Source organism: Pithys albifrons, chromosome 8, assembly GCF_047495875.1.
Source record: "Pithys albifrons albifrons isolate INPA30051 chromosome 8, PitAlb_v1, whole genome shotgun sequence".
Lineage (NCBI taxonomy): Eukaryota > Metazoa > Chordata > Aves > Passeriformes > Thamnophilidae > Pithys > Pithys albifrons.
The window spans coordinates 32,120,434-32,139,806 of record NC_092465.1 but is presented as its reverse complement, the minus strand read 5'-3'; the positions used below and the strand labels follow the sequence as shown (position 1 = coordinate 32,139,806).

General features: G+C 37.4%; 1 protein-coding gene across 1 annotated transcript in view; it reads right to left on the bottom strand.

Moving 5' to 3' along the window:
• Window positions 1-2: 2 nt before the first annotated feature.
• HIBCH (3-hydroxyisobutyryl-CoA hydrolase) overlaps window positions 3-19,373 on the bottom strand; it is a 45,141-nt gene continuing 25,770 nt past the window's right edge. Inside the window, exons 8-14 of the mRNA XM_071562633.1 lie at window positions 16,719-16,864; window positions 15,725-15,805; window positions 13,782-13,840; window positions 12,955-13,036; window positions 8,457-8,576; window positions 7,256-7,289; window positions 3-1,952 (exon numbers count right to left, since the gene is read on the bottom strand). Of these exons, the coding sequence (XP_071418734.1) occupies window positions 1,837-1,952; window positions 7,256-7,289; window positions 8,457-8,576; window positions 12,955-13,036; window positions 13,782-13,840; window positions 15,725-15,805; window positions 16,719-16,864 (638 nt within the window). The 3' untranslated portion in view covers window positions 3-1,836. The remainder of the gene's footprint in view (window positions 1,953-7,255; window positions 7,290-8,456; window positions 8,577-12,954; window positions 13,037-13,781; window positions 13,841-15,724; window positions 15,806-16,718; window positions 16,865-19,373) is intronic.

Genomic DNA, 19,373 nt, shown 5'->3' with positions numbered 1-19,373 from the left:
CATCTGTTTGTATGTCTTTTATTTGATAAAGATGCATAGATTGTACAGGTTCTTTTACCATGAGCTTGGGATATTTTCTGTTCACATAAATTCTGGAAGCAACTGAACATGCAAATCAAAGTTTATTAATTCAGAAGTATATTCTTGCTAAAACCTTGTAAGTCCTTTACAGTGAGAGATGGCATGATCCCTGCTCCCTGGGGATTACTGTGTTTTTCATTAAATGTAGTCACTGAAAACTGCTCCTTTTGTATAAAAATAACAAAATGAACGAGTCTTTAAAAAATAAATTAGGAAAAGCCGTTGTTTAAGAATGTAAAACATATAAAAAATTTAGAAAATAAAGGGGGGTGTTGAGACTTCTTACAGAACCAGCCTGAGGTAGAAATTCAAGTAATATTTTCAGAATTACCCTAAAAATATGAAATCTCTCAACTACATTTGGAAATAAACTCAAGGACAGTATAGTAACAAACTTGTCCAAAGCAACATTAACTCGCAGTGACATTTTAACAATTTTATCTTGAAAGATTTTAGCAAAAAAGCACAGTGCCATTTTTTCTTGATTTTGCTCTTCATTTGTTCACCTTTGAAAGTCACTCTGGTAGTTCACCTTGATGCCTGAATTTCCTGGACTTTGTTTCCAGGCAACAGCTCCTAGAAAGGAAGGAGCCTTAAGCCATTGTAGACCATAACAGTTGGTAATAAAAACTGCCCAATGCTGAAAACTGTATGGCTCTGCTGTAACTCTGACTTTTTGATTCCCCAGTGCTGGTTACTGACTATGTTATTTGAACAGAAGTTTTCTTCCTTTAGTCTCAATGGTTCATCTCCAGAGAAGCCCAAATTTGTATTTGTGACCTGCCTGTACCTGTACAAACAAGCAGGAAGAAATACTGATACATAATTTGATGGACTTTACAAAAGTCTGCAGGTGTAATGTGCAGAAAGATTAGCACACACAAAAGGAAAAATAATTCCCTCCCCACACACACACAAAAAAAGATTATACTTTTATCAAGGGGCCCTGGTTATGTATTATCAGTATCAGAACCCAGCAATCTGTAATGCACAGGAAATGTGCTGCTTGGTGTTCACAGGAAGGTCTTGAGGCAGTTGTTTCTTCAGCACTGTGACACCAAGAAAAACTAGCAATTTTTTGCAATCATGAAAACCTAATTATGCAGTTCAATCAGACTTAATGGCATTTTAAAAAATGGGCTCTACAATCAGACAGAAGTGTGCTCCAGGCTCTGGCAATATTATGACATTTGAAACAATGTTTACAGCACACAGGAAGGCTGAATGACCAAGTGTTAAATCAATAGAACAATTTCTTGTTCTCAGACTAATAATATGTCAGTCTGAGCTTTTACAGATTCTATCCTGCATTTTCCATTGTAGCTCTGACTGTTTTAAAGTTGTAAGTATATTTTATTTTCATTGTATGGAGAAAAATCTGCGGCACAACTCCAATTTAACAGATCAGTGACAGAGACAAGAACACAAAAGGTCTCCTGACTTGCTTATTAGGTCACCCCTTAACTGTGCTCTCTTCCCCAAGGGCTCTTCCTAAACTAAGAGCTGATGCAAAAAATATTAAATGTTAATCATTGTGTAAAGCAGTAAAAATAACAATTTGCCTTGAAGTGATTTTTCGCATTATTAACAAGAGATACAATTATTTTCTCATTATAGAGAATGTTCCTGAATGCAAAAAATTAGCTTTGTGAATGTCAGGCTAGTTAAAAGAGTCTTGTCAAAATTTATCACACTACTATTAACTTTTATATTAAAGAATTAAACAGATATATAAGATGTCTGTAGGCTTGATCTTTACAACTTGAGATCATCATTTCCCAGTGGCTTAAAACAGTTCTCCACAAATTCATCACTGACTTCTTCTAGAGCAGGTGGCTTCCATTTGGGGGATTGGTCTTTGTCAATCAGCACTGTCAGGTGGGACAGAAGAACACCAAAGTTACCTGTAAACTTCCTCTAATTAAAATGACTTAAGATTGCATCGAGACAGATCACTACAGTGATTACATGAGGGAGAAAAATCAATGTGCTCTGGAGAAGGCAGAGTTTTGTAACATATATATTTCTACTTTTGGGGCAGTCCTGTGGTGTAATGGAGAGCATCCGGACTCCGAATCCCAAGGTCATGAGTTCGAGTCTCCGTGGGACCGTCCCCTGGCAGTAAATGCCTCCCTGCCATCCCATCCTGTCAGATCTCGACGCTCAGCAGGGTCAGCCCCGGTTAGTACCGGGTGCTGTGACAGTCCTGAGGACTTCCCTGTCACTGTCCAAGCTCGCTCGGCCAAGGCAGATGGACCTCAGGACTTAAACGGTGGGGCCAGTTCTGCGCACGCTGCGCCTCACCTAAAAACTCACTGTGCAGGCTGGAAGGGCACACCCACGTTGGGAGAGCCCTTCCCAAATCTGCATTCACGAAGTTTGGCCGTACATACATACATACATTACTACTTTTAAAAAAATTCTTGAGTCTAGAGACATATCTGGGTATCTGGGAGTGTGTGTGATAATACAAGGAACAGTGGATCACTTCAGAAGCAGCCCAAGCTCTGAAGGAAGAGATCTGAAATCAGTGGTTTCTGTTACACTTGCCACTCTTGCCTGACATGCTTTTTCATGCAAACCTGGGAGCAGTACATACGATGCTCTTTTTGGACAAGGCCTTTCATACCTCTGTGCAAACTCTGACTCTTTGGAGAGGGTAGGAGATGACTCAGAGTGGTGTGAAATGCCTAAAGCTAATTTAAATACACTGTATAAACTAATAATAATTCACGAGGAAATAGTAAAGCAGAGTATCTTTATGGGAAAACCACCAATATTTATTTATAAATACTGTCAGACAAGGCAGACCTATATGGATTTAACTGTGACAGTTTGAATAACTAGTATATAGACTTCATGATGTATCCTGGGAAATAGATCACTGAAGATAAAATCATCAGTGAATGAATCACATGTAAAAGTATAACAAGAAAATATCAATCCCAAAAAAACATTCCTTGTATCACAAGACCATTGAAGGCATGACAGCAAGAACAGCTGCACTAGCAAACAGTAAGACAAGAGAGAATTCATTTATCTGTGAAAACGATCAATACAAATGGAATTCCAGAGCATCCTTCCAAGCACTTTTCAGGCTTTAAGGAACCCATAAAGGTGCTATTGAAAAAGTGAAATTCTTATAATTTAAAAAAACCACCAAACAGCTATAGGAACTGTGGCTCTCTAGGATGTCCTGACTGCCCAATATCCTTCACAACACACAATCCATTCAGGTGAGTGATACCAACTGATCTGGAGATGCACCTGTGGCCTGGGAGCCCCTCCTGGCCAACACAGCTCACAGCAGGTAAGGGAGGATGGGCAGGAAGAGGAAGTACCTTTCAAGTTCTTCTGCTGAGAACAGATTTTGTTGGTTTGTTTGCTTTCTGACAAAGAGTTCAGAGTAGGAGATGGTTCTAAAGGCATGTAATCAGAAGACACTCACAAAGACCCCACATTTTTAAGAATAGAGCTATTTTTTTTAAGTTGCCAGGCCTTTCTAAATAAACTTTGTCCTTAATGAGTAAAGTAGAAATATCCACAATGAGAAATGTGTAAGGGGGTGGGATTTTAAGTTCAGTTAAAAGAATGCCTGCCTAAAGACTGTGCCTTATCAAAACACAGTGTTATGGCCTGTTTATCAATTTGTAGCAAAACATGTGACTGCAAAACTTCCCTTTAACTTTTCCATTTTTAACCAACACTTCAGAGTGCCTAGAAAATAAATTCCATTCAAATGGTAACTGCACTGATTAATATTTCTGTAGCTGAAGATGTACAGGCACCACAACTCTTTAGCTTACATTTCCAAAGAAAAGGCAAATCAGAGCCCTACACCCATTTACTTACAAATAGAGGACTAACGACTCTTTAAAAACAAATAAACACTAACTTTAAAAAGCACCCTATTATATAGATAGAAGCTGCAATTCCACAGAGAACAGAATCCACTGGGTAATTCTTTAAAAGAAATGTCCTGTAGAAGAGTGATTTTACTGTTATTCAACTGAACAACTTACTGAAAAGCTGTGACCCTCCAAGTTAACTCTAAATAATGGTGATGCGAAACCATTGATTGGTTTGGGTCAAAAGATGTAACTGTCCCATTGGCATAGTACTTAACTACTGATTTTCTTCAATTTTAGTTGAAGTTCACAATCTGCCCAAAACAACCTTAACTGTTACCCACAAAGGCCAACATTTAAAGAGGAAAAAAGTCCATGTGTATGTTACTAAAGCTTCGCCTCTGCCATACTGTATAACTGCTGCTCATTCTCCACCCTAGGGCACTGCTCTCTAATCAAGTTCATCTTTCTGTTTGGATTTGTGGACAGATCTACTCTGGTGAATCAACTGAATGTTCATAATGGTCTCTCCAATGTCTTTAGTCTTATAATATTTGTTTTCTAGTAGCACCATGGAAATATTCCCTTTCTGCATTAACTTCTGTATATTCTGTGTTTCTCCAGCTTGAGATCAATCACTACAGGAATGGAACAAAAATTTTGAAGACTTCTGAGGTAAGCTGAGGGAAGTTCATTAAGATAAACGTACCTGAGCACAGACATTGTGTTAAGGGTTTGTTCTTGTGTCTTACCTTCTTTAATAAAAATCCCAAACCCATTTATTCAGTAGCAGTGACATTAGCAGACTTCAGTTGGTGTTCAGCACAGTCCAAACACTGGTATTTCCAAGCACCTGACACTCTGTTTTCTGCCATGGAGTCTCTGCCTACTGCAGGGCCCTGGGGTGCCCAGGGAAGGGCTCACATCTGCCAGCTCTGCAGGGGAGGAGGCAGAAGCTGTACAGAAATAATGTCTTTGCAGGATCAGCAATATGTAGAAGACCTTTACAACTCCATTTCAAGTGCACATTTCAGCACAAACAGGAGGGGAATTTAACAGATTTTTGTCCCTGAGATTTGCTGCTGAGATTGTATCCTCCCTGGATGTGTCTGAGCACAGACTCCAAAAATGGCCTTTCCTTAGGCAGTAAGAATTAAAAAAAAAGACCTATGCATTTCTTAGTATTCCATAAAGGAAAATGAAAAACTGATACCTATAATGTTCAAAGTCTACATTTACCATTATATGGGAAAATGTTGATGAAATATGATTTATGTGTTTTATGCTTTAAGGTTTTGGATTTTTTCTTAAAAGCTTCAATCACAAGAATCATGAACAGGGAACACTGTTTGCCACAGCAGACTTTTAGATTGAAAAAACTGGCTGAACAAAAAAATGAAATTCTGACCTCAGGTCAAAGCAGGTTTAAAAAGCTTTTAAACTACTTCCCTAGCGTGCCTCTTAAAATTATGGTTTGAAGCAGATAAAAGCTATTATTAAAGCCTGACCTTTGGCTATTGCTGCTGAGAAACAATCTTGAACTAAAATTTGGTTGTTGTAACTCAACATTATTTTGTGGTAAACCTTTTTGTGTTACACAGTTGCCTATTAAATGCTTGTAATGCAATGCTTTAATAAAGAAAAAGCCAATACTTAACACTTTCATCATTTTTATTCACTATAGTTGATCCTGTGAAGTATTTCATCATTTCCCTTCCTATTAAAAAGGATACCCAGCACGTTTTTGGATGATGACTTTTATGAAATTAGACCCAACTACTAAAATTATCTTAAGACTCTACACCACTCTTAAACAGAAACAATTCTTAGACTGAAAACCTGTGAACAATATATATGCAGTAAACAGAGAGCAAAAGTGCCTCAAGAATGAATTATTATTAGTAGCATTATTATTCCCCTCAGTGCAGCTGGATCTCTGGTGGGTGGGTTTGGTTTTTTCCTTCCCCTGACACACTTCAGCTTTTGCTACATCATCCTGTGCAAAAGAAAAGTTTCCCAACTGCTGTTCTTGCAGCTTCTTTCTTTACAAGCAGCCTGTGTACTTCCTGGCCATGCTAAAAGGGATTTGCTTTGCACTGTACTGCAGTCCCAGATGGCTTAATGACCTTGTGCCTCACAAAGAGGAATTCAGTTCGGTGTTCCCCTGACTCCTGGACTCTGAGTTTGTCACTTCCTGAATAACTACATTTCAGCAGCTTATATGTTGATTTAGAATATATCCTAGGAAGGGTCCCTTTAAGATATCCTTGTCCCCATTACCACCACTATGAAAACCATGCACTTCTCAATGTGTGTGGTAAATTCTCCAAAGAAATCTCTGTTAGTAAGTGCTAAGGACTAATTAATTGAAATCAGAAACTTTTTCCACGCTATACAAACCAACTTTGTATCTCTCACCCCAGGCTATCTTTAATACAGTGTTACTAATAGCAAACACTCAAACTAATATCCATTTCTCAAGTGGATTTTAATTTGCCTTATAAAGATAGATATAAAAAATGAGGAGGAGGAAACAATACATACTTGTGTGAATGAGAAGTTTAACCCAAAAGTTATCCATCCAAATGTCTTGTACTGTAAGCTCCTTGGAAAATGAAATGTCTGTGCTTTATTTGATCTTGAGCTCAATAGTACGTAAATAATTGCTACAGTTCCTAACAGATGTGACTTTAGATTTGACAAACTGCATAGTGAATCAGCAGTAGGATCAAGGACGGAATCAGAGTCTGTCCCTCAGATGAACTTGCTGAGCCACTGCTCTATTTTAACCACTACCCATTTTGACCAATGCCTTAAAATGCTGAATTATTTCACATTAAGATTATATATATACTTTTTGAATAGTGAGACACCTCTATACAGAGAAGTTTTGGACATGGGGGAAAGTAAATCTCTGTTCTAAAGGTTTTCTATGCAAGTTCTTGACTTTGAGTCTTAAACCAGCTTATACCTGGCTAAACCAGCTATGGACAACACTAAATGTGGACACAGATGATACACATAGTTAGTTACTCACTACTATCAGCATTGAATATACCTTCAACTTTCACAATGAAATGGTGAAACCAGGTGGACAAATAATGTTAGGAAACTGAGATTACACAAAGGAAAGAATTCTCTTTGTGCTTTGGAACAAATTATAAATTTTGGCCACACAGGAGTCCAATAAGCAAAAAACTGTGGCAAGCTGGGAAGTGTTCTCTGGGGTGTTGCTGCATGCACTTCTAGTAATCTCCAAAGATGCACCACAATAGTGAACTTGCATATTATTAAGTTTGAGAAATGTTTCTGGTGTGCTTTCTTACCTGCTCGAACCCCTTCGTAGAAGTCATGGCCTTTCTGAAAGATTATGAAAAAAAACAAACAAACTTGTAACATGACAGATTCAATTTATCCCACCCTTCCCTATCCCGCTCCTTCTTGAAATGCAAGTTCTCAAGATTCAGTTAAATCCTGCTTGTACTGTTCTCTTCTAGGCTTACTTTACTTATTAAAGAGCTCTACATCTTTTTGCTTAAATGCAGCCACCTCTCTTAAAATCAGCCTGTTGAGCTGTAGCTGAACAAGCATTCCCACAGTGCAAGTCCCCTCTGTGTTGCACCTCTTTTTCTAAAGAGCTTTGCATAACGGGGCTGAGGCGTGTAGGGTCAGAAATTCCTCTTCGGGAATTGCAATGTATTCTTTGTATTTGGAACACTCTGCAGTTAAATGGAATCCTGTAAACAACCAGTTACTTTTTGATAAAGGTAAATGTTAAACTTCAATCCCTAAGGATGCCTCACTAGCAGTGGAGCAACAATACTAGTTTCAGGAAAGCTGTGTCAAGGATTCTGTCAGGAATTACAACATATCGGAATTACACAGATTTTTGCTTCTTTTGAGCACTTACTTTAACATCACAAATAATTTATTTGGATATATAAAATCTTACTTTAAAATGTGACAAAACTAATAATAAGGATGCCATGGGGAAGCCTTACAAGGCATTTGTTCAGGTAATTCAGTTAGCAGCTCTGTTCTACTGAAAGGATCACTTTCTCCTATGTTATCCAAGTACTCAGTACAAATACTACTAAAATCTCTTGTTGTCTATAAAAAATTCATCACAGCACTCCTGAAAGGCAGTAATAAACAACTATTCCCATCCTGCTGCAGGCAATTGAGGCACTGAAGACTAAGTAATTTAAAACAGACAATCTGCTCAAGAACACCAGTTTTATAATTATGGTCCAAGTATGAAACTATCCATATATTAATGTTCTCACAGCTTTTTAACAGAAGTTTTCTACCATTCCCATCTGACCATCATTAACATAGACTCCTTTGAGTTGCTCGTAAAGACATCAAACTGCAAAAAAGTGACAGCCTAACAAGCACACAAAGATGGTACTGAAAATTAAAACCTATAAATTATGAACCCTTGATGTAATGTACATAAAACTTGTCTCTGAAAAACCGCTCCCCCTCTGTGGCTGGCAGGGACAAAGGGCTCAGCTGCTTCCTTACCATGCATGCTTGGCTCAGTCTGTATTCCATCCTGAGTACATCCTGCAAGCTCATGGAAGCTCCTTCTCTGAGCTGTCTGAGAGTCAGCTTTAAGGACGTAGGTGACATCTTATTAAGAGTCTGGGGAAGACATCAACAGTCTTTTTATTCTGTTCAACTCAGAGTAATTTTCAAGTCTGTCATTTGTGCATTTAAAACTTTGTCAAGTAAATGATGGTACTCTTCTCCCTGAGCTCCCTTACATGACACCTGTTCCTCCTGCTGCCTCCCACCATGCTGTCATACTAAATGAAATTCCTCGCACAAACTTTTATCAGAAAGATCTCTGGGATGTATGCCATCACTTGTGGAAAGCCTTGTACTACTAAGGCCACATCATTTATGATCAAATTACTACTAGCCAGAGAATCTAATGCAGTTTGAAAGCAATTTCCAAACAATCTATTGATAAGAGAAGGTGAGTGTTAGAAGCAATCTCACTTAACTTTTTAATATCATAGTTATAGTCTAAATTGCTCTTAAATGTTACTGATATTGTAGCTGACATTGGTATTGCACAGCACTTGAGTTTTATTTGGTACAACAGCACAGTAAGGTAACAACAGTGAGATTGGCAACAAACTTCAAGAACTTGCTTTATGAACCTTTGCAAAGACTAGACAATATGTGCAGAAGGAAATTTTGGAAGAAAAATACATGAAAATAAATCGAACATAAACGAATATTTCTCCAAGCTTCTTGTCTGGGATCAACAGATACTGCAGTAATTTAGCCCTCCATTGCTCTGCTGATAGGAAGCCTGGAGGTCTGGCCTTCCTTCTTTTGACAGAACTACAGGCTATAAATATCACACAACACACAAGATCTGTTTAGGGCACACAAACAAATGCTGCAAATCTGGCCCTCGTGAGTATCCTTCAATTAACAGCATGCCAATAAACACTAGGAGGAAGTGGGGAGAGAGACAAAAACCTAGTTAAGAAAACAGAACTGAGCTTTAAAGATTTATGGGTTGTGGGGAAAAGGAACTAAAATTTATTGTTGCTCATCTTTGTTTTCTTACTCTAAAGAAGACTCTTCTTTGCCTGTAAACCCACCTATAAGCTCTGTATCATTCACAGCACAACAGACATTTCCTGGTAATTAGGAAATTTTTCCACTACTGAAAAGCAGCAGATGGTAAGATTTGCCTCTTTACATTATTTTCATTGCAGACATTAGGCAGGTTTCCAGTCATCAACAGTAACCTTTTTTTTTCTAGCTCCAAATTACTCTTCATCTCTCTCCAGACACCAGCTGATACAGCAGTGACCCATTTTGCCTAGTTAAGCTGGAAAACATGTGATTGCTATGCAAGCAGGAGGCTATGCAATCATGGCTTAAAAGCACTGGCTCTGTCATTCTGTTACTTGCATATTGACCATGGTGTTTGGGAGAGAAGCTGGCCAAGAAGGGGCCGATGCTGGCTCAGACTGCCAACAGTTCCTGAGCCCTGGTGAGGCTCTCCAACAATGACCTGCCTCCCAGCAGATAAAGAAATCTGCTACACTTCTAATTACATCTCACTGTAGGTCTCAAATGGGTGGCATCACCTTATTTCCTGTAATGCTCTTGCTGGGTTTACCTTCCAACTGGACTTCTTTGCCTTTGAGTTTCACATTCTGCCACTTGTATTAGAAAGACTCTGCTCAGACCAGATTAAATGGTATGCACAGTACAGCCAGATGGTTCCATGGGTAAATGGCAAGTTCCTTCTGGTCAAAGAAAGGATTGGAATGGGGAAGATCTGAAAGCAGCACTTAAGGCAGCTGTTAGATGCACTAGACTAGTTATCTTGGCATATCAATGAGGTTGAAGGTGGAGGAGGTGCTGGTATAAATCAGGCTGAAGGAAGACGAACAAGGCAAGAAAATGGGTAGGTGTAATTGCAGAAATATGAGTCACCAGTGTGCCGTGTCTATAAATAAATCCTCTGTACAAAGAGGAGGGGATTGGTGCTAGGGAACAAGCCTGGAAAGGAGATGGGATAGGCTGAAGTGAGGAGTACTAAAATGCAAAGAAGTTTCATAGAAGTATTTGACAACTGACTCAGTATCTTTCAGACCATCCTGATTTTGTCATAATGATTCAAAAAGCTACAAGGTGAATTTGCAAACCTGAATGCCAACCAGATACTACGAGAAGGTGACTGAATTAAGTGGCACTGGCTCAGTGGAGTTCCTTTACAAGAGGAACAGCAGGAATTGTGACTTTCTTTCACTTAAACAAAAACCTCCCAGGGGCCCAGTACACCACCTCCCTTGCCATAGACGAGGATATCCATCTCTTAATTCAGTTCTTTGGTATTGCGGATTTTTCACAGAAGAAATTAAGTATCTGATCCTGCAATCTGACTTCATCCTACTGCTTAGTGTATAACTTATGCTGTTAGAAACTTGTCTGAAATTATGTATTTGTTCACAATAGTTAAGTCTTGCAACTGCTAGAAAATGCGGGATTTCTTTTGTGGGTTTTTTCCCCCATGAATTACTGTATGAACAGAAACAACTCATACTAACACAATCTTATCTATTCAAAAGAACAGACAGTTCTTCAGAAACTTTTGCCAGCTCCAAGGACAATTTTAATGAATCACACGAAAGAAAAAAAGCTTCTTTAAAGTCCTATTCAAGACATGAAATAAGAAAACTGAAGATGTAATAAAATAGCCATTTTTTTGGTCAAAAATTAAAAAACAACAGTTACACAAAATTATGACTTTGAAGTAGATGGCACAGTTTTAAATTCTAAATTAAAAGTAATAAACAAATGTTCCCCACTAAACAACAAGGAAAAAGAACAGGGTTGTGGGGGTTTGGTTTTTGTTTTCTTTAATATATACACACAATAATGGAGATCTGAGTTATGATGCTGCAAATAAAGGAAGCAAGTCAAGCAGCGGTGGGTAACACGGCAAAGGTGGCAGAGCAAGCCATCTAGTTAACATATTTCAGTCCCAAAGAGCTTCCAGACACCTTGTATCTTCTGTAGTGGAAACTATATCTTGAACGAAGCACCCTGTAAGGGCTTTATGATATTTCAAAATAAGTTCTATTGGGTCTGATTATGCTTTACAGTGACATAAAATGGCATGAAATTAACCTAGGGAAAGCTCTACGCAAATAGTTCATGATTGTTTTCAACCTCCACTGAACCTTATCAATCCGCTGCAGGATTATATCAACCATTATAAAATCTACAAACAAAATACTCCATAGTATAAAGAGCCACCAAAAGTGACAACAATTAATATGCTATCAAACTCTGTCAAATAACCTTAATGTAGGTTTCCTTGCCATCTATAACAGAGGGGGAAAAGTAAAGGACTGAATCACACAGTCTGTTGGATTGGGGGAAAATTGTAATGGCAACCTATGGTAGAATTCAGATTTATAAACATGCAAAATTTTTATTCTGGTACCACCTCATTTCACTGCATTATCCAATGAAACATGAATATAAGGGGAAAAAATAATCTTTCCCTTTCATTCACTTTTGCTTTTATAATACATGTGCTAACTTCTTGCAATATGCCAGGCATACTGGTTGGCACAAACAATCTCAAAACTTCCTTTCTCAAAACCTGTTTGGTAGTTCCAGTGACAAAATGTTTTATCTTTAAAAACTAAAAAATAAAGTGTATCTAAAAGAGGATGCTTAATGTTAATGATACTACCTTATAAAAAAAATTCCTTCTGCTCAAATGAAAGTCAGAAGATGGATGTTTTACTTTATTATGAAAGGATTTCTTCTGTGAGCTGTAACTAAAGCTAAAATGACGCTTTTGTTGGAGAAATGCTTAAGTTCTATCCAACTGTAAGTAATATTTCACTAGCTCCAACCCCAATTTTTACAAGGCACCTGAATACAGATACTTCAAAGGAAAAAATGAAAATACACACATGCTTCATAAATTAATATAAGTTGCTTCTTGCCTTTGAGGCTGAAGTGTGAATTATGGTTGTAGTATTGCTGTAGATGTTTTGAGTAATGACTACATCTAACAATCAAAATGCATTAAAAAGATAAAAAAATACTTTGTGATGAATACTTTTTTTTGTTGTTTACCCAAATGAGATGTCTGGAATAGAAGAAAAAGGACACCACCGTTCTGGCACAGGTTTATTCCAACCCTTGGCAATAAAATGAGAAGCTATAAAAGGGGATGTTTGTCCACAACAACCCCTTGAGGGGAAAAGGGAAAGGAGTTTGGGTTTTTACTATATTACAGTTTTATGTACCACATGATGGTACTCACATTGTGTTTTTACAGAAGAATACTCTTGTCTGAACAGAGGCACTGAGAATCCCTCAGGACTACATGAGTATCTCAGTCCAGTGTCCTATTGGTGTTATGTGGTATTAGTTATGTTAATAGGGTGACTAAAGTCTACCCCATGACAAGAAAGTACAAACCCAGTCTTAAAATATTAAACAAAAATAACATAGAAGACATTACCTCTAGCTGCTTAATGGCAAAAGGAGAACCATCTTGCTTTAATTTTTTGACAATTTCTTCCATACTATTTGCTGAAAAAATACTAAAAGAAAAATAAATTAGCTCATGCACTGCTTCAGCCTTTCCCATACCTGCGAAGGGCAAGTAACACTGATATTAGAAACAGTGTAACCAGCTGATCTGGCTTCTCTCAGCAATGTGTTTAGTAACTTGGTTGTCAGGCACCTCCCTCTCCCTTTACAAATCTCTGGTGTTTCAATAAACCTCACTTACAAACTCTGCTATTTATCCATAAACTTCAATTACTACCATCAGTTTTGTCTGTATTTTTATCCCACATCAAATCCTGAACTATTAGCTTCATTCTACTGGTTTGGTGTCAACATCTTTGTCTCTTAACTCAGTTACTGCCATCCTTCTTCAAGAGTTTCAGCTGCCCCTTATCACTCTTTTTGATACACAGAAGTTCCAAGCAGTCACAGAAATGGCCCTAAACCAATGAGTACAAATGTGCTACATTACATTTCCTGTTCAGCTGAACAATTACTCTCACAAATCCCTGTCCAATTTCCATAGAAAATGTTCATTTTAATGTGCCATATGGTAGTTGCTTAATATAACGATGTTTGACTCGGGCAAATATGCTCAAGTATTTAATACACTGATGAGTGAAATATTTAATGAGCTTCAGATAAAACTCCCTAAAGACAAAATAGTTATTTAAACTTGGATGCCATTTCTCTCACCTCTTCTGCAGAATAGTTACTTTATTTAACTTCATGTTCTCTGCTCACAATAATAAAAAATTTTAAAATATTGCTAAATACCTGTTAATCTTCTCCATATATTCATCAAGTATAAACTCCTTTTCTTGATCAACTGTGCTCTATTTGAAAAACAAATGCATATTTTACTTGGTTATTTCAGAATGAAAAAGTTATCAGTACTGAAAAATTTCAATTACTTGAGTTACAGACATACCATAACTGAGCACTTAATATTCATAAGACAGTGACATTTTTAATCAATTACATTTTTGTGGTGTGTATAAATGAACTTGTCACTTTATCCTGTGAATGTTAAAGATGCTGCCCCATAATGAAGTGCTTCCTCTGAGCTACTATGTATGCATATTTGACTGGGTGCTTATCTTGTACACAGGAAATCATGATTATTTTATTAAAACATTTCCATTAAATACACTAAGAAAAGTCAGTATAGATAAATCTACCCAAAACCCTGAGATTGTTTTTTTAAAAGTTTAATTTTCTTTAAAAATATACAGGTATATGTTAACGTTTATTTTATGGCAAGGAAAAAAAAAGGCTTTTATCTTTCTTATCTTTTCTATGTAATTTTGCAAAACTTTATTTAGCCAACTAAAGTGTCTGAAAGATCCATTTGCCTTACATGGAAAGGCTGTCAAATGTTTCACTTCTTCTGGCATTAAGGGGTTTAGGACATAAGCAGATGTTTCAGGAAGAGCAGCTGAAGCTGAGAAAGGTTCTCTGTAATTTCAGCTCTGATAACTAAAAATACAAAGCTTCCTTTCCCATACAGCAACATATAATCACTCCTATTTCATAGCTTTCTATTTTGTAAAAATAATCAGTACTGGTATGTTAATTAGCTAATCCCATTTATTTTTCTAATTAATCTTAATTTATTAACTTAGTAATTCCTAAACAGAAATAACAAGAGTAGGCACTGCTCATTTTAAAGCCAGACAAATGGGGAGTAATACTCAGACTGACTGAATATATTAAAAACTGGATTAACTCTAGAAGTTTTCTTTCTGTTGAAATAAAAATACAATGCACATCACAGACTGAAAAGCCAAAACCTTTTACTTTTATGACTATTGTTATATGAGACCAACATAAACACTAATTATTAATTAATACAGTTATATTCACCTCCAAAGTCACAACAGAGTATTAGGTTTGTCCATTGGGAAAACAGCACCTTTCTCCCCTTGAAAATACTGCTTTGGGTGCTTTCCCCACAGTGTATCTGTCAATTGATAACTGCTGTGCTTATTCAGTCTTTCAACTGCCTCAAGGTTACAAACGTATAAAATACTTGAGAAATCAAAGGAACAACATGAGCCTTTAAATTCAGGCTTCAAATCTGGACTGCAGATGGTGTGCATCAAAATAACACTAAAATTTATGCCAAATGCATCAAGCTAGCAAGACATTTTTCAGGTTACTAAAAAGAAAGTTTCCAGGATGGAAATAGAGCATCCCTTTCCAACTGAGAAGTGCAGCATTTAATAATGGGCAGTGTAACTTCTGCAGCCTCTGGGTTAGGCCAGTAGTTCTACCCCATCCTTTCTGTTTGTCAGAATCCCTGAATTGAAGGGTAACTCTCCAGATTACATTTGTCATCGTGTACAACCTCCAGTCTGCTCCTGGCTGTCTATTTTGCCTTCTGCAAAGTGGGCTAGAAATCCAAGAATAACAGGAAAAATTAAGCAGCAAGGTATTTTCTGCACTGTCATGCTACTGGCTGGAAACTGAAGCACATGCACAGAGAGCAAGCAGATCACAACAGGAATTTCTGGGGTATCCAAAATGAATAAAAAGTGAAGAAGGACTTTCCAGTTTTAGTTGTGACCACTGTACGTATTAGTGCCACAAATTAGTGTTTTATAGAGGGCAGAGAGTTTGGAAACCGGTTATTTTCAACCATAAAAAAAGACAATCAGTAGCAGAGATAAAAAATGTCTTTCCATATATTTAACAATTTTGCTTGATTTCACTATTACCTGGTAAGAGTTCAGCAAATCTGCTATATTTTCTTTTGAAGGTGATTTCAGTGCTATCAGGTCTTTCTCTAAGGCAGGAAGCTATTGAAAATAAGATTTATTTACAAGTAAGTAAAACAAAATTTTCTACTTGGATTATTACTGCTGGTAATACACTAGTGCTTAAAGTATGGACCTTTATAAACACAGCCCTCACTCTCCATAACTTTCTGACAGATCTTGAAGAGGTACCAAGCAAACAATACAAGGATCCAGAGTTCATTTTTCAGTGTTGAACCATTTGGATTTAATTATGTCTGCAGTGATCAGCAAAGAACTCTTCTTCCCAAGCAGACCTCCAATGCAGTGCTGCAGCTGCAGCAGGTAAGGCCAGGCTGCACCAGTCTGAGAGGAAAGAGCAGGAGCCTGGCAACAATGCTGTCCTCAAAATAGTACCTTGCCAGGTCCACAATGACAGTCATGGGTGTTCACGCTGAGAAGGAAAGCAAATCATTGCTTCTCCTTCACTTAAGTCCATGCCACTTACTGGAACATTATGACTCTGACCTTATCAAACATACTAATTTTTACACTTCCTTATAGGCACTGTAGGAAACAAATACTTGTTAAACAGATTGGTAAAGAACACATTAATGAGATTCTACCTTGACTGAAAACTTTGCAGTTGTATAAATCTCATTTCATACACTGTTGTCTGAATTACACAATTCTATAAGCAATTTCCATTATGCTCAGTAGATCATGCCCTTCCAACAGTAGCATTGTGAAGACAGCAACATTTTTGCTCCTTCTTCCAAGCAAAGGTGTCAGTAGCAGGCACGTGTTAGAATGACAGCTTCAGAGTATCTTACCATCCCTGTTTACAGGGCATAGCCAGCTCATGTAACTGCCTCTCTGTGGACACTCTAGTTGGTATAAGTGTATTGAGGTGCTGACACCTCAAACCTGTCACTGGTTGCAGGCTGTGCCCTTGCCAGCACTGTTAACACCTTACCTTTCCAGATTCTACAAAATGTGTAGCAATGCCAGCCTTGAGCACATCTCTTCCTTTCAGCCTACATCCTGTTAGTGCAAGGTAATGGCCAATCTTTCCTTTGAGCCTTGGCAAGAAATACCCTCCACCTACGTCAGGAAAAAGGCCTGTAATAAACAACACAAAACAAAAGTGAAGGGAGAAGAACTTGTACTAATCATCACTTATTAGCTATTTCTTCTTCTCTCACTTTTGCCTCCCTCACAGGAACAGAACCTTGCCCAAGCTTCTCCTTGACTGTTTGATGTTTCTGTGTCATCAAAACCCTTCCTAAAAGTAAACTGAACAGCTTCCAAGCTGCATCCTTTCCACTCCCACATAATTTACAAACATACACCAAACAACAGGATTTACTCTATTTGCCAACAATCTGAGATATTTTTAGGTGCTCAGCAAAGAAACAGAAGTGACATTAAGATTCATGAAATATTTTGTGCAAACTCAAACTGGATGCTGCTTTTTCTTTGAAATCTTTTATTATGACAAAAATATCAAACAATGATGAAATGCTTCTTGCACAGCTTAGTTTGACCAAATTTTGGGGCTGAGAATTCAATAATAGATCATCAATATTGCCAGGGTCTTCCTGAAGGTGGAGGTGCAAGATGCTGACCTGATACAGCTCTTTGACAGGACTATGACTAAGAAGAAAGTAAAAAAAGACTATTCAACTCTCCAGTTCAGTGACTGTCTTACATTTATATACTTTTTATATCTACAGATTATGGTAATTTTTAAAAATTCAAAGCTGTGAATAGAATTTAAAATACTTTTAAAAGTTGTAATTGAAAGATACCTACCATCTGTTATACACACTGACCACCAAATCAGACACATTTTGTAACATACTTAAGAAAACTTTAGCTTAGCTGTATCAATTTCAGAAAACTGAATGGATAGAAGCAGTGCCAAGTTACTACTCTGAAATCATCACCAATGGCATATTCATGAAACTGCAAATCTTTTGAAGAAATGAAAGATGTGCTAGTGTTTCTTCACTTTGAGAGAAAATGAATCAAGAAAATACATGAAAAAAAATACAAATGGGCAATTGGAAACTCACAGAACACTTGTCAAAGCAGAGATATTAACTGGGAAAATTAAGATGTACATAAGGAGTTTAAATGGTGTTCTGCTAGAAGGAGGTAATTTTTCACACACACGTAATTGCTTTCAGTCACAAAGAGTCAATGTATGTATTATGGAAAAGACACTATTACAAGTGTTTTAAGATGTGGAAATTAGTGGTCCTGGAATAATGATCCCCCTCAGACAGAATCAAGGGGAGGCTGATTTCAGGCAGCTGCTCTTCAGTGTTTTCCTCTTAATAATCTCAATATTTAGTCCATCTCTCAGCTTCTCCTCTGATTCCCTCTTGGTCCTCCTTTGTTCTGCTGCTTCTAACAACATGAAAAGTTGGTTTTAGGAGTCACTTCCTATCAGTTATAGTTGTGGTATTCTATTCCCACTGATGTGTGTCCTGTCATTAATGGATTTGTTCCTCACCCCACGGGCTACTGAGACATACAACTGTTCTCCTGAAATGCTGAATGTCTTGCTGATACTCTTTAAAAGCCCAATTAACCCCAGTTCATCTCTTACCTTCTTTTTCATCCATACTCACATTCTCAATAGTCTAGTCTACATTTTACCTTCTCATTTTGAGCCATCACAACACTGAAGCCAACACTTCTATTTAGTTTTATGTTTCTATTCATGTTTCCCCTTGGATATCCTACTACTGTAAAAAATCCCCCATTTCAAAGTGAATCTTGTCTTAAAAATGCCCTCCAAAGCAGAAAGGCAATTACATCATACTCTCCATCCACCAGAACTGCAACAACAATGATCTTTTTTCTTTTTGCTGTAATTAAAATAATACCAATACTGGGCCACTGTTCTCCTCATGCAACAGTAAAATTATAGAGGAAAAGACATCTTCCTATTGGGATCCATAGTGCCCTTCCACTTGGCCATACACAGGGAAATCCATTAAAAATAAACTGTGAAGTTGATTAACTTAAGTTGCTTTAGAGGCAAATAAACCTAAATCGAGTGAAGGTTTCTTTAGCTATTAAGAAATTCACAAACAGGATTAGTGAAGGTGTAACTAATCCACTTTAAACTTACTTGGTGGGATAAACAGACTCTGCTACAGCTTCTGTATCCTTTTCAATGTTCCCGTCCTCCTTTTTTCTTATAATTTTACTCCTCTTGCCCATGTTCTATGTATTCCTCTCAATAATGCTTCCTGTAAGTTTCTCATTGCTATTGGGGTTCTCTTAATGCTCCATATACTCCATTTTTTTCCTTTTGATAGTATTTACCAATTATTTCTGAAATTCCTACTTAAGTAAGAAAAGAGCTGTATTTCTGCTGGGCTGACCAGGCTCTAAGCCCATGCCTGTGATGCTGACTTGCAGTCTGTTTTTTGCTGTAATCCCAAAGCTGCAACTCTGCATTTGCCAAGCATAAAATAAAGGCAGTGCTACTACATTCTGACCTTGTCTGGCAGTAGGTGGTTGAAAATTTATTAGTAAACGACTTCTAGAAAGCTAAAAACTTACGAGGGATATACAAAAAAGTATCCATTTTTAATATAACATAACCTCAAAG